At 32.1% G+C, this 17,257-nt stretch overlaps 1 protein-coding gene across 1 annotated transcript in view; it reads right to left on the reverse strand.

Annotated features, from left to right (window-relative positions):
- The window catches only part of LOC108915858, a 28,162-nt gene extending 15,684 nt beyond the window's left edge, over positions 1-12,478 (reverse strand). The window contains exons 1-3 of the mRNA XM_018722002.1: positions 12,274-12,478; positions 11,054-11,185; positions 3,897-4,210 (exon numbers count right to left, since the gene is read on the reverse strand). Coding sequence (XP_018577518.1) covers positions 3,897-4,210; positions 11,054-11,185; positions 12,274-12,478 — 651 coding nt within the window. The remainder of the gene's footprint in view (positions 1-3,896; positions 4,211-11,053; positions 11,186-12,273) is intronic.
- Between the last annotated feature and the right edge of the window lie 4,779 nt (positions 12,479-17,257).

The raw sequence follows: 17,257 nt of genomic DNA on the forward strand, positions 1-17,257 counted from the left end.
TTATTATTATTATTATTATTATTATTATTATTATTATTATTATTATTATTATTATTATTATTATTATTATTATTAAGTTAGACGGCTAAATTAAGTCGCGTATTTTATAAATTTGTTGTATTCAAATTTGAACACGCACATTCTTATAATCAGGGTGCGAAAGACCGAAGATGTTTTTTATTATTTTTTATTTATTTCTCTGTAAATTCAACAAGTCACAATAAGTATCTGCGGACCCATTTGTTTATTAAAGAGGAATTCAATCGCAGTTGCCCGCTTTATTAATAAGGACAAATCATGTAAAAACAGCTAATACAAAGTGATTTTTCTGTTTCCGTTTTTTAAATTTTTATATCTTTTGTATGCCTAGATTTTTTTATATCAATTAATTTGATAAGGTTAAAAAAAATTGATTCTGTTAAATTTACTAAACAAATTTTTAACATTTCTCTGTTCAATACACACCATACAAATTTCGGCGATAAATGAAGATTACTTGCTATACGTTGAACACTAATTAATTGAACAGTCAATGACAGCATCTAGTATATGTATCTTCATTTTGTGCGTTCATTTCAGTAGGACGAATGGCCTTTTTTGGAGCGGAGTTATCTTCTTCTCGAAGTCTACGAAATGATGCACTAAAGACTGCGTGGGCAGGTTGATGTGTATTTGGGTATCTCCGTCGGTACTTTCGGATTGCTTGTCAGGCGTTCCCATTGGAATACCCATATAAAGACAATATCTGAATAGTCTTCGGTTGTAAATAAATGCATTTTTTATTTAGCTCTTTAACCCTAACAGTCAAATGAATAAACTAAATCATAAATAATAATTAATTATTGTTATATCAACCACCATTTTTATTTATCAAGCTACTTTGATTGAAATATAAAATTATATTTTTAAAACGCTTGCAACTTCTGAACAAAAACCAATCCGACCTATGTTTAGGTACATAAGAAAAATTGTTTTAAATAACTACTATCTGTAGAAGTGTGTCATAGAGCTTATAGAACACCCTGTACTGCAGGTAATAAGTGGACAATCTTCAACGTAATTCAATTCTATTAGGACGATATATTTGACATGGGTTCCGATTGTGCCTTCTCGAGTAATCTTATACATTCGATCTTCTACAAGAAATTTGCAGTAATAACGTCATTTTGCCACCTGTGGTTATTTAGTTGCGAACTATATCCACAAAAAATGGAATGGGACTCGCAGCGCTAACAAATTGCATTATATTGGGATACTCGAACCAGGAGGCACTATTCCAACATCAGATAGAAATCAATATGTGATGGATACCTATATAATTATTAGTGACAATATTTATGATGTTAAAATATTTTGGACTCATTTATTAGGACATCTGCTTAATTAGCTAATACTTAACTCCTACCATGCGCGTTTTTAAATCTTTGGGTATTTGTGGCTATGACCTGATCTTGAATTGCAAGAATCATACCCTCAGTGTGAGAATATAACTGTAGGAATTTGTGTTTATTTATTGACTTGAAGACGAAAGATTGTTATTGCGTCTGTAGGTTTAAAGGTGTGCAATTTTTATACATGTATTTGTACTATATACCTTTATTTGGAAATAAGATCCTAAGGATTTGATCTGTTTGATGCCTATTTCTTGTAGGTCTATCAATCCTCTTTCTACGTAATGTTATTACTTGCGTTAATATGTAGGTTCCAATTTTTCTTTAATTGTGTTCTGGTTTATACGTAAGTCTGTTTTGGACCAAAACACCAAAAGAATATGTAAGGTTCAGAACAGGGAAGGTGTTAATAACAGGTTTTTTGAGTTTTGTTTTGACTTAAGGAGCAGACTTTTTGTATTGCTGCTCAAGATCTCGTTTTGTTTTGTTGTATAATTCATGTTTTTTCCACTTGATGCAGTTTTTTGTTGTTTCCATTTTCTTTATTCTATATGTAGGTAGGTCTTATATTTGCTTACTAATAGAAAAATTTAATATATTTGCTTTTAGCGACAAATTATTAACGATATTTTATACATGTTTTTATAATAGAACTCAAAATGTTACATTTGGCTGTTTCAAATTCAAGATATATATACGAGTAGTAGTCCAGTGTACAACGGTAAAAATAGGGTATTACCTCGGAATTCTTGACACCGATTTTCATGAAAATTGGTGAGTAAGCTCATTTCATCCTCCTTCATAAAAAAACAAAAATGAGTTTTCGCGGCTCTGAAATATTTTGACGGGGCAATAATGAAGAATTGAATATTTTTTACTGTTTATGAAATAATACGTGATTTATTGCATTGTTTCAACCCTTAAAATCACCCTTATTGCAGAAAATAAAGCAAAAAATTTCTTTCACATCTTCATGACATTTATAATGAATGAAAGACTCATCACTGCTTATAATATGCGTTTCAACCCTCAATGAGCAGTTGAAGAATTTTTAACTGCTTCAAAACACTAAACGATACGTTACTAAATTCAACGAGATTACTTAAAACTCGAAACTTAAATTATGTAATTAGTGAAAGGAAAATAAAAATTATTTGTGTATTATACAATTATACTTTTTTAGAAATTATCGGAAATTAAGCCATTTACACACGATCCGACAATTTGCACTGAATAATACAATTCGTTTTTTCACGATAACTTTTTCAATTTTTAACATTTTTCATTGCTCCAAAAAGCAATTTGCAGGGAATTGCAAGAGCTACAAATCAACCTTTATAGTTGAAGGGTCTTGAACTCTTCGTTTTCGAGATTTTTAGGTTTTAAGGGCTCAAAGAAGGTGGTCGGTCCTTATACGCAAATGCAAACTAAAAAACGTAATATCTCAGTTAATTTTCCTCTACAGAAAAATTGAAAGAGCAAAAATATTACAAAAAAAGACCTTTAAATTGAATGAAATGAATTTTTTTAAAAATAAAAAAAATGTTTCATTATTTCAAACTTTTTTTAAATTTAGGCCGGTCAAACTTGCAGAGCCTATTATTAGTACCTAAATAAAATCAACTGTACATGGATTACGCTTAGTTTCTATTTTTTTTTCCTCCGAAAAAATGGGATGACCATTTTATTTTCATCATAACTCCGCGAATTTTTGATCTACGAAATTTTTTCACAAAGTATTTTAAAGTTCTTTCCAAGCACTTTAAAAAAGGTTATATTCATTTTCTTCGAAAGATTAGTTCTTCCGCCATTATTTTACGGTAAATGGTTCGATTTTACTTTCCGAAAAATAAACAATCACTTTTAGAGAGTGATAACTCGGTTATTATTACATCTACGGTAATCAACAAAAAATGAGTCGATTCGTTATTTCAAAAGATTTATTTTTGCTTTCTATGGGTTTTTCGATAAATTGCAAGGTTTTCGAGTTATTTATGGTTGAAAAACATGCACATTTTAAATGAAAAATCAACATTTTCAATCGCAAAACTCGGAAAATATTAATTTTAGGAAAAAACGTTATAGAAAAATTTTTGCTCTATTTATTTTTGCGATTAAAATGGGTGCCTTCGTTGCCACCCCCGAGAAGGGGGTGGCAACGAAGAAGCACACATCGGCACTATGTAACTTTTGTTTCTTGAGCAATTTTCTACTTACTGTTAAAATTTCACGTCAATCGGTTCATGTGCCAAGAATTCGGATATACCTACTGAGCTATAGCTACATCGGGGTTCCTCAGGGTTGGAACTTGGGTCCGCTATTCTTTCGCCTATTTACTAACAATCTTACTTATGTGACCATATTTTTGTTGTGTATGTTTCTTCTCTTTTAAGTAAATTTAATATTTAGTAATACTTTTTCTTCTACTTGACTAATAATAAATAACTAAATAAACAATACACGTTTATTATCGAATTTTCGTAAGAAAAACATCGGTCTACGTACCTGTGGAACTTTGAGCATATTTTTGTTGTGTTGAGTCTCTAACGCAAGGCCCCTTGAAAAGTGCATGAAAGACTGCGTCAACGCGCGCCTGTCGGTAGTTGATGAGTGATAATGGGAATGTTGATGCGTATGTTGAACGGTAGTGCCAGTCTGTGATCCTGAAGTTCTTAAGGAACCGTGTCTACTGTAGCCTCCGTGAGCGCACACTGCGCTCGGGGGGCCAGTTGTACTTAACTTAAATCTAGCAGGCACAACTTTTGCTGCTGAATCGCGAGCTTCAAAAGTCATCACGCAAGCTGCCACCACAATGAAGCCTGCAAATGAACGTGAGATTTAAAATAGCTGTAATCAATACGTTACGAGAGATTATTTAATTTTTTCCCAAATATTTTTTTTTATCTTCATCTACACCGTGTCCACCTAGTGCGCGTAAGTCCAATAATAAAGTTAATAAAAGATATAACTTAATTTTTTTTCTACAGAGCTAGAACACCCTGTGTTTTATGATTTCATTAGATGCCTTTCTGTAGACCCTACAATTTTTTAATAGCTCTCCCTAGACCTAAGTTGCGTAGTTTTTGTAAAAAACCCATTTTTATGTAAAATACCGGATTTGCGCCCGTTCCTTTGTCGAGAAAAATATTGTAAGGGTATTTATTTTTATTAAATTTATTAGTTGTCTAGCTACACTATTTAAAATAAAAATTAATAACTGAAAAATTTAGATATTTGAGTTTAATAAATAAGTCTTTATGGAAAGTTACCATTTATTTGTAAATAAAATCAAAAAACCGTAAAATCGCTATAAGTGATTAAGAATTAGCAAAATATGGGAAATGTTTGCTAGCAGCACGTATTTACAAAGCAAATAATCCAAATTTACAGAGATTCCCACTGTTTTGAAAATGTGAAGGAAAGGTTTGAATGAACAGCAAATGCGAATTATGAGAAAACTACCAGGAGACATGAAAGTAACAACGATAATATTTAGTTTAAAGTTGTGGCGTCTGCGGTTGAAAATCCAAATATCAGTATTAGGAAATTAGTAGTAACCTTGGAGTTTTCAAAAGCTTGACAAATAAAATATTGAAGAAGTTTCATCCGCATAATATTGAAAATTATGCACTGTTACCGTAGTTAAGAAAGTTATTAGTGAAATTGGAGATTAAAAAATTTGGATGAATAGAATTTTGAAAAAAGAATACTCATAGTCGCAAGCTAACTTAAAATAAATACCCTTACATTATTTTTCCCGACAAAAAGAACGAACAATCATAATTATGTCAACTACTAGAAGTGACGAAACATAAGAAGAAAAATGAAAAGTCGATTATCTCGAAAACTATCAATATTTTAATAGGGATCATAACACAAAGTCCCGTTAATTTTTCACGTAGAATTCGATAATGCCATAAAATATATAGGTTTCCATTAAAAAAAAATTAAGTTGGTACCTGCCCAGGGAAAACTGAACACCCTGTATATGCAAATGTATTTTCATTTTGTGCAGCTCGGAAAAGTAGGCAACTCTGTAGAAAAAAAAATAAGTTATATCATTTATTAACCTAAATATTGGACTTATGCGCAATAGGTGGACACGGTATATACAGGATGAGTCATAATTAATTGGCACAAATTTAACCGAAACTTCTTTTCGCTGAAAGAAAATAATTGGTTCAATAAACCTTTGTACTAAAATGCCTCCTTACAAAGATGCAAGGTGTTGAAGTTCATAAAAATATTGTATTGTATTAATACGAGTAGATTGTTTCGAAATTTGGTGCAGTATCAGCCGTACAACTTCAAAAATGGCAGAGTAATTAATTTAAAAAAAACGATAAATTTTCCGTTTTTTTCGGGTTTTCTTCGTTTCTAATCATCCGATCGGATCGATAGACATATCGTTTAGGTTTTATAAACAAAAAACTAAAAAAAATGCGTTTTTTATAAAAAATTTGTTAATGGTAAATTGGAGTAGGAAACATACAGGGTGTATCATATAAAACTTTCCACCTGACCATTTCGTTTAATATTAAGTTTTGAAAAAATTTCAAAAACACGTCGATTTTTTATTTGAGGGTTACATTGACTTACATCATTACATATTTTGTAGTTGCCACCCCTTCGTAGATCGAGGTATCGACCTTGAAATTTCAAATGGCATTACAGGGCGTGTGATACATCGTTTATAATAATAATAATAATATCTCTACTCCTCATTCTAACTACGAGAGTTAGCCCAGAAGTCGGAGACTTGTGCGGGAGAGGAGGCGGCATATTATTATTACGCAGGCCGCATTTGCGCCCAGGAACGACTTATGTTGGTAGGCCCTAACCACCATTCAGTGCAGGAATGAGGGAAACCTGGAAAACCTCATTAATTAGGGGGGTAGTCAAATGCCAACCGGTGTCAATCTCTCACATTGACCCAAGCCAACATTCTTCCACTCTACCATACCTGCACAGAGGGCGCCAATCCTCCGTACAAGTATAGTTTGAAAGCTCTTTTGATACTGACTTTGATTCCGTAAAAAAAATAAAAAATCGTTATTCGTTTCAAAAAAAACATTGAAATTAAATTTTTGGAATTTTGTATTGTTACATTTAAAATTGTTTATAATAGATGCTCAAATCGTGCACCCAGTTCTTGGCAAATATGGAGCCTGTCTGCGAAACATCTCCTTACATTTGCAAAAACCTCTGGGGTTAAATTCCGACATTCGTTTACAATACGTTGTCTTAAATCTTCAAGATGCTGGCCATTCTATAGCCCCACGGCTACCTATCCATTGTCCTGGAATAAGGCCAAACTCGTCGCTCAAAATGGGCTGAATCTCCGTCTTGTTGGAACGTCACAAGATTTTCATCCAACTGATCATCATTCTCCAGAATTTCAGTGATCATGGGATCAATATGATCTTCCAACAAACGTAAATAGCTGGCTCTAGTCAAAGGGCCATCTAAAAAAAATGAACCAACTATGTGATTACCCAATATTCCTGCCCAGACGTTCAGCTTTTCTGAATACTGAGTGTGCGATTCCCTAACACAATGAGGGTTTTCACCCGACTAATAACGAATATTATGCCTATTCACTGTACCTTTGAGAAAAAACGTACGCTCATCACTGAAGCAGATATTGTAAAGTATATTTTGATTTTCTGTAATTCTGTTAGACATGATATCACAAAATTCTATTCTTCGATCCGGATCATTCTCGTTCAAACAATGCACAAGATGCGTTTTGTACGGATGCCATTTGTGTTTTTGCAAAATCCGATGAACGTTCGACTTACGGATCCCTGTAGTACGCTCTAACGATCGCACGGATTGGTGTGGATTCATTGTCAGTTCGCCCAAAATTCCTACTTCCATTAATTCGTTAGGAGGATTGGTTTTCTTAAGACTTGCTACGGACCCAGTTTCTCGAAATTTCTTAACAATCTGGCTCACGTACGTATGACTTGTTTGGTGACCTGGATGCAACTCATTGAAAATTCGACCAGTTTCTCTAGCACATTCATTTTGTTTTCCATAAAAAAAATTATTTCAACTTTTTCAGCTAATGAATAAACCATAATGAAAAATTGATAAATGTAAAAGTTACACTTTGATTGTAAGCCGAATATGAGATTTGATACAATTGAAAATGGTTTCAACAATAACCCATTTCCGATAAAATGATATCAAACAAAACGGTAAAATGGAAAAGAATGCAATGGAATTATTATATTTATCATCTGAAGTAGGAAACTTTTTGCAGTTTAATAATTAATGTTTTGTTGTATGTTTTCAGTTGTTAACACATGCTATAAATTAAAATAAAACAATTTTAAATGTAAAAATACAAAATTCCAAAAATTTTATTTCAATGTTTTTTTCTTGAAAACGAATAATGATTTTTTTTATTTTTTACGGATTCAAAGTCAGTGTCAAAAGAGCATATATCTACAGTGTTTTATATGATGGCACAGTCCGGTTGCCACTAGTATTTTTATCAAAATCACTGGAGTCTGTCTGGAGAACCTGTCGACTTAAAACAGTAATCTTTTTTTATTTAGAATGACTTGAACGTCACCAATTCCCATGCAGAATTTTTAAATAGTTTCCTCTTATTTTAACGAGTATTACCAGCATTCTCAATTTGTTATATTATTTTATTGATAGTTTGTTCATTACAGATAGTACAGATATTTCGAAAAGTAAATTGTTTTTCATTATAAAAATTTAACCTGACATTAGAGCGATGAGAAATATTCGTATTATTAAGTTATTAATAATGTTCAAATCAATATAACTACAATAGAGAACAAGATATAAAAAAGATTATTAAAAATAGGTATATTTTCACTAAAAAATTGAGTTCTATTTTTTAAATATTTCAAACAACTTAAATGGAATATTAAATATTAATTAACAATTAACAAATCAAGCAGTAAAACTCTCATTTAACTTTTATTGTCACAGACATATTTAGCAATTTGTAATAAATTATCTAGTATTCGTAATTTTTTTATTATTCACGGGGTTGCAACTCTGTAGAGCCTCTTTGAAATAACTAAGAGGCTAGTAATCTAGTTATAACGCCTCAACAAACCGTCCATCCGCCTATCAGTTGCCGGCCATCTGATCATTATTAGAGAAAGTAACGAGTGTGAAACAGCGATCAATAGACAAAAAAGTTGAAAGTTAGACACCCCTGAACAAAAAACTAATCGATGTTAGATACGGCTTTCGTATTTCCTTCATGTATTGGGCGAGTCGCTATAAAAATATATGTATAGAAAAAGTTTCACCAGCGTTAGTTTAAATTAATTACTGGTAGCTGCACATAGACAACAATCTAGCTTTTCATGGGAAAATTTTATACATTAAACTAATTTTTGAGTTTACTTAACAGTGCGAAATGACAATGTTATTTTTAATATTAATATGATTTTATAGTATTAAGGAAGTTTGTTATATAACTAAATTGGAATTACTCGAATATATTTGCTCCTTAATAATAAAAAGTATTTTAAGATTATCAAAGTCATTATTACTTTTACATAACTATAAGTTTAGAAAATTAAAAATATGAAAATGTCATAAGAGTAAACTACCTTTAATTTTACTCTTTCGAGAAAGTTATACTTAGCAAACAAACAATTATTACACAAAACTGGTTTAAATGTTTTAAGAACACAATAAATTTGGGAAAAAAATTATAATAAAACATTATTCAGACACTCCTCCACGAACGTCCATATACATTTGATGGCGAGCAAGGAATTCCTCATAGCTTTGTCTAACTTCTTTTAAAGATATGAACTGTACAGCTTCCTTAATACATTATTTTAGCTAGTCCATGTTATTTATTGTCCAAAGATTGAACATAATCTGTTGAGGCTACTCCCCACGCAAAAGTCCATGGTTGTTAATTCTGGACACCATGAGGCCATGGATATGGATGATGCCGGACAATTCAGTGATTGAAAAACCAGATCGTAACACTTATAGCAAACTGTAATGTTGATGGAAATGAAGAGAATTTCGGTAGACCAGTGGTAAATTTTCCAATTCATTGAGAAACATTTGGACCATATTCACGTAGCTGATCCAGTTGCATGTATTTTCAAAGAAGTATGGTTCTATTATTCCATAAAAGGAAACTGCACATACACACCAAACGTTTACTTGAAATATTGTTTCATAGGTGGCATTCTAAAATAAGAATTTTCAGGAATTGAATGTCGCAACAATGTTACTGATCGAACAAGTGAATTCGTCTGTAAACATGGTTAATGGAAGTCGTTCCGATTTACAGACAAAAACAAAAGTTTCACTTGGTCGCCTATCTCTACAGTATGGTTGAAAACTGGGTTCGCAACTCCTTATTTTCGTCTCAACCTAGTATTTGAAGTAAAATAAAATAACGTCAAAATTAAATAATTATAATAATAATTACAAACAATATATAGAGTTAGAAAAAAATATATTTCTTCCCCATAGCGGAGAAAGAGTTTTTCCTGATGTGAATTATATCCGTCGACATATCTTTTAATAAACAAAGTGTACTAATTTTGCCACAACTTGGAATTCTATAATATCCTTTTTCATATTTAATACTTCATTGAAAAATTATAAATAAAATTAACAACATTTTCAACCTGTACACTCAATCGTGGACATACATTTTTGCCACTAATAAAATTTTTTCGTAACTTCTAATTCCGAACAATTTTTTAGACGCCCCGTACATTTTAAATGCAAGCAAAACTTTTTATCAGATATGCTTTTTTCCGTAAAATGTAAAATAAAAAAAATTCCTTTTGTTCACTCTATCCATGGATATATTGTATACATTCTGGAAGATCTCCTTTTCCCTCCTTTGTTGGAGAAAAGCATTAATTCACTTTCTGATACTGAATTATGTCCTCATAGGTTAAATCTATGTTTTTCTTTTTCAGGGAAAGAAGATAAAGCAGTTTATCAGAAAGTTTCCAAGTGGAAAAATTATTTGTAACGTATTGTTTCATATAGAAAGAAAAAACTTATGATGGTGTCATATTTCTTATTATGTCTAATATACAGTGTGTAACAGCGATGTTGGATCAAAACAAACAAAAATACAAGATTAACTTTTTTCCTATAACGATTCTTAAGTGCTCTACAGTCATTGAAATATGTGACATGAGTAGTTTTTGGTCAATTAGTCAAGTACCAGACTTGGTACAATGTTACATTAGAAAAACTTAGACCAAAAACTAACCAATTGTATCGAAAGTGGGTTCTCAAGAAGTTCAACTGTCAAAAAACGATTTGATGTTGAAGAGACTCTTCTTGTAAGAATACTATTTCCAGATCACAACGTTTGTGCATCTTGATTTGATATTTTCAAACCATGACAATGTTAAGAACGCAATCAGTGGTGGATCAAAGATGAAAGTAAATTATATTACTCTAATTTCTGGACAATTTGGATAAATACGTAATTATGGAAGGGTTGAATCCGTCCATCTGGCTATCTTTCATTCAAATAAGCAAAGTTTCAAATTTTACTAATTTTTTCATATATGCTTCGCTACTAACAATGTGATTCTTAAGCAAAGTTGTGTTTCCTTCAACGTAACGTCGCTGTTATATCCCGAATGTACGACAAAAATGTATCCTCTTACCTCCGACCCCCATAACTATGGGTCCTGCATAAGAAAGATTGTTTAAGTGAAATCCTCGGGATTCATTTTTTACCCTAACGGTATGATTCCCTCGCACCTCTTGAGCAATGGATAAATCTTCTGCATAATACCCTAAAATAAAGGATTAATATCAAATTTAAATAACCGTTTTGTTTACATATCTAAACATAAATAATTTTAACTTTAAAGCGTTTTGACAAAATTACTATTAGAATTATCATCTCATCCTTAACAGACGAAGAAGAAGCATGTTATTTTTATAAAGTTTCTTAATTACAAAAGCAAAACAATTTTTTATTAGTCTTTCAATGACATTTAATACAATCTTGAACTATTAGCAAAATAAACATTTCCATTGGGCCTGCTTCTTTCTCTCGATGACTAAGGTTAAAACAACATGCACAATTTTCCTTCCTGTTTTGGTTACAAAATTGTATATAAAAATAGCAAGGGAAACTGGGGTAAACAGTCGAAGTCATCCTTAGAAAGTGACGCTATTTGTACATGCGAAATCACTGAGGTTGTGACTCGACCATTTTAATTTTCCTGATTTTTTGGTATTATTTGTACCCATTGGTTTTTTAGAATTTTTCCGATTTTTATTTCAATTCCTAAAGAAGCATTTGAATGAACTGTACGCGCGCGCGCAAATGGCTCCATCTGTCGTGCTGCTATATTGCAGGTACTTGTTGCATGACTGCCACCCACAGAGGGCGAAGACGATATTTTAATTGTCAGTGTTGCGAGAAACAACTACTCCGAGGACTATATGCCCCTACCGGCATTGAATTATACTCGCAACAACTAGTGCAACAGCTATGACACACTGTTGAGGACTAATAAGTCCGAAACCGGTCTGTGCCTGGTGGGTTAAACTGACAAACGATCCTAGCTGTTGCACTAGGTGTTGCGAGTATAATTCAATGCCGGTAGTGACATATAGCCCTCGGAGTAGTTGTTTCTCGCAACACTGACATTTAAAAGCATTTGAATATGTTGGGTAAATAAATTTCAAACACTTGTAACTTGGCAAAAACTAGAGATATCACAAACTTTTTTTTCATTTTGTTCCTTTTGAGATGTAGTTTTATAAAAAAAAAATATAAAAATAATACATTTTTAGTTTTTTGATTTGTAAACAAAAAAAAGTGCTTTTTGAAAAAGATCGACATAGAGACGTAAAAAGAACGATATCTTACCAATAGTGGCCATAGCTGCACCCAGTACCATGAGCAATAGGCCTAAACTAAGAGCTTTACAGGCGTTCCACAGACATTTTCCATTCACTTTTCCTCTCACGACTTGGACATTCCATTGAGCTCCAGACGCTGGGTGCGCTCTTCTTACAACTTCGGAAGCGCCACCTCGTGCCCATCCTCCTCCTGATAAAGGTCTTTCGTTCATCGCCTATGCTACAAATAATAAAATATGCTAATAATTTCAACTACGAGAGAAAAATACAAAAAAAAAACGAATAACAACCACTTGAGAACAATACCGATGGAATAATTGAAAAGAATAGACTACTTCTACATTTTCAGTAAAATGTGAAAAATGGTTAAGAGAAAACACAGATAAATACTGAAAAGAATCGATGAATTTGATCCACAGTCTATTACGCTGATTGATGTTGATGCCAAATCTCCAGAATGGGATTTGTCAGAAAGCACGTTAAATATTTTTGTCTATAACTACTGTTTTTCTTATATATTTCGGCTAGAGCTGCCATTCCCATCCTAATTGACTTACAAAATCTTTACCTCAGTTGACCAATAAAGAGGCGGGTGTTCAGCAAAACTAATGTCTAATATTTAAAAGTGAATCGGGTGTATTTAAAAATGTAATTACTCGTAGTATTTAGATCTAAGATCAACTCTCAAAGGAATTTGATATATTGACAGAAATATTAACCAAATCATCAGTAGGATGTCTAAAATCAAGGAAAATCAAGGACTTATCTATCAACAATCAAAAGCGCACTGAGCGAGCTTAATTTTACAGTTTATAATACAATAAAATGTAGAGCAGGATGAACTATAAGAGAGATGTTCTGCAAGATCCCAATATATACTGCATCCTCAGTACATGTGGTAAAATATATACTGCAGTAACGTTGCCACCTAAAAAGTAACAACAGGGAAGAGCAAAGGTTAGATGCAGGACCTTTAAAAGACCTAAGTGAAAATTCTAGTAAGTGAAAGAAAATTTAGGAGAGAACTTTGCAGACTAGCAATAAAAATCCAGAAAAATCTAAATATTTTCGAGAGATGGGTGCTTAGAGCTACTTGCAATTCGGAAAGGACTCATAAATAAAAACCAATTATCGGAAAGTCACAGAACAGACCAGTGATGTCATGCTATGCACCGGAACACTATGGACCAGTAGACACAGCATACATAATTACTAACTAGAGGTCTTAATTTCCAATCAGAATTTATTGTGAAAAAGAAAATGATAATATCTCTGGAACCGTTAAGAAATTAACAACGACATGATAATTGTCCAGAAATATGCAAACCAACTTCTTTACACCATTTATTCAAATACTAACTGTACCAACTAGTTACATATATAGGAAATCAATTGTTTGGATAACAATGGAAATCTCTTCAATGGGCCTTAGCTAGCCTCTCTCAAAAAACGCACATTTCAGTAATGTTCATTATTTTCATTTTGTGTATTCAACAAAAAAAGGCCCCTTTTATTAATCTGATCTTCTGGGTTTTTTCTTAGATTCATATTTTTCGTATCGTAGTTTCAATAAATTTGAGAAATTTGCTATTAATATTATTTTTAACGTTAAGTGTGGTCTTTAGTGTAGAATAACGCCATCAAAGTGTTAAAGCAGAAAGTGAAAAATACGAGTACTTCTTCAGTTTTCGAAGACTTCTTTTCTGAATCAAAATCTTCTAAAATACAAGTTAATAACAATGACGGAATGATGACAATACTAAAGTGTTTGTGGATATGGTAATGTTTGTTCCTACATTAGGAATTTTAGGTGCAAGTATTAATTGTAGTATCCCGAGTTGTTTCTGAATTTATAAAGTTTACCTTATTCTGATAATAATGTTTCCATGCAAATAGCATGGGAATAAAACGATTTGATACCTTAAGCACTTAGTTATTGCGACAAACTGTACGCATGGGATAAGTACTTTATAAATGAAGGTAAATTTACTTTATTTATCTTCACAGTTTTTTTATTGTAATTGTGACTGTGTTATAATAACATTTACCTTTTTATCTCTTACTCATAAATTACAGATGAGGAAGATAATATATTGCCGACAATATTCACTTTTTGACAATTGTTTGCCAAGCAAACAAAATAATCTATGGAAAATCTGAACAGCGAAAATCGATTTGAAGCATTGTATAAACATATTACTGCAACTAAAATTTAAAAAATTTATATTTAATTAACACAAGAGCTTAAATGTGATTGCACATCCACGTTATTAGGTAATTATAAATTAATATATTCTATTTCCCTATTTTATGGAAACTTGACCTGTTTACATTATTAGAAGTAACAATAACTGTGACTAACCTTTACGTTTAACATTTTTTGCACAATAATGCACTATTTATTTACTGTACTAAAAAAACAGCAACAACAAAGAATTATTATTATTAAAAATCAATTATTTTCTAAAAATAATGTAACAACTCTTATTATTATTGTAATTTTCCGATTTCAATTAAATGTGCTTATTATATTGTACTTCTTCAACATGTATATTCTTTTAACTTTTTTCATTACAGAGAAGAATATATCTACACCTTTACATTCTTTCTACATCCTTTACAAATGACAGAGACGCAGTCAAAGGTGGGACTATAACTCAAATGTTATCTTAAGAGCTCTCTCATTAGAGACTTCCTTTAAAATATACGAGTGATGCGGCAGTGGTTCCGTTTGAAGTAGAATTACATGTACTCATACGAACGTTGATGTATTATAATACATACCGCGTACCTAAATTTACACGTGTCTACATGAACCTGAATTTACACTTTGGATAACTGCAATTTTGAACTAATAAACTGGGATACCATTAAGTCTGTCTAGGCCAACTACACTGTAAAAAAATCGTAGTGAGTGAAAGCAATAAAGGTTCGGAGTGAATCCATATTGAGTGAAATTATTGAGTACATTTTCACGCAATATTGGGCATTTTGATAAATCAGAGTAAATGCCCTCATTGCTGAGTGAGTTTAAATGTATATTAATTTCGAGTAATTTGAATCGAGCCGTGAAGATGGCACCACTTACATATTGCTTCTGTAATCTTGAGCACTGTTGATAGGAGCCCGTTAGATGCTCCAGAAAAGCGTGATCGCCAGGAGAACAGGCCTTAACCGGCGGAGGTGTGTCTCAGCTGGCGAGTCTCAGCCAGGACAGGAGGATGCCTCGCGAAGCGAATTAATTTCAACACTGGTTATCCTAATTAATCATTTATCAGTGATTTATTTAGTTAATTAAAAACCAAGTCTAAGTAAAAAATGATTCAATAATAGTTAAATTTATTTATATATTTATTTAAAAAATGCACATTCAACAGGCGATGCCCAATAACAGGATATGTTTAGTCTAGTAATAAAATATAAAAAAAGTTAATTGACTATGAAAAAATAGAGAAAAAAAAATAGTACAAACTTACAAATAACACAAATATAACGAACAAAATAAAACCGCAACAAACTATAAAAGACAGATATGATTACATAAGTAAAGCATTTTTTATATCATTAGCCAAACGACAAAAAAGATCGACATTATTTTCTATTTCACTGTACTTGGAAACAATTTGAAACAATAGTGATGCTACTAGGATGTTACTACGTGTTGCGGGTAGATTAAAAACATTATTACTTCTAGCTGATAGTCATGGTACTTTGATATTAATATTAACACGTGGAATGTCCAAAATGTTATGTAGAACTTTATACAAAAACATTACTTGAAAAACAGATCTTCTTTTAGCAAGGACATGAATATTGAAACGCTGAATTAATAGATCATGCGGAAAACCCTGAAGGGGATATGTACCGTCCAATAAGTACACAGCTGATTTCATAAACCTACGGTGTACTCTTTCCAAAGTTGCAATTTAATTAGCATAAATTGGGTTCCAAACTATTGATGCATATTCTAATTTAGAACGAATAAAAGTAGTGTATAGCAATCGTAGTGTAGAAATACTAAAAATGCCTTTGGAATTTCTTATCATGAACCCCATATTCTTGAAAGCAGATGACGCAATTATGTCTATATGTTTTGTAAAAGATAATGTAGGGTCAAATGTAACTCCAAGGACTTTGATGTAATCGGGTCTATGCAATATTATATTATCCAATTTATAATCGAATAGTACAGAATATTTTTTTGGTGAATGTAATATTATACCTGGAGGCATTTAGCGTTAAATTATTATTTAGACACCACAGACTAATGACATTAAGCGTATTCTGTAACATATAGCAGTCGGCAATGGTATTTATTTCGCAAAATAGCTTAAGGTCATCTGCATATACATTAAATGGTGTACCTGTAGATCAACCATGATGTATTTTACAAAAAGAACAAAGAGTAAGAGTCCGAGTATAGATCCTTGAGACACACCAGATATTTGATGAAACTTATGCGATTTAAAACCACGATGCTGAACAAACGGATACCTATTTTGTAAATACGATTCAGAAAGTTGCAAAAGTGATTCGGACACACCAAACCCGTCTAGTTTGTATAGCAAGAGGTCCTGGTCGAGTCTGTCAAAAGCTTTAGTGAAATCGGTATAGATAACATCGACTTGTTTCATCTTCTCAAGTTTCTCGCTAATAAACTGAGTTTTTTGGACAAGGTTAGTAACAGTGGATCCCTTAATGAAACCGTGTTGCTCCCAAGACAACAGCCAATACAAGGATCTGTATAAAAAGCCATGTAATAGAATCTCAAATATTTTGGAGAAATTGCAAATAATACAAATTGGCCTGTAATTAACCAATTAATTCTTACTGCCCTTCTTGTGCACTGGACACACTCTAGATAGTTTCCAACATTCAAACAAGAAGTTTTTATTGATAAATTAAAGATTGTTGTTAATGGGGCAGTAAACGCAGAGGCACAGTCCCTTATAGAAAAAGCCAGTAATAAATCAGGTTCGGTTATCATATTT

The sequence above is a fragment of the Anoplophora glabripennis genome, unplaced genomic scaffold, assembly GCF_000390285.2.
Source record: "Anoplophora glabripennis isolate ALB-LARVAE unplaced genomic scaffold, Agla_2.0 scaffold943, whole genome shotgun sequence".
Classification (NCBI taxonomy): domain Eukaryota; kingdom Metazoa; phylum Arthropoda; class Insecta; order Coleoptera; family Cerambycidae; genus Anoplophora; species Anoplophora glabripennis.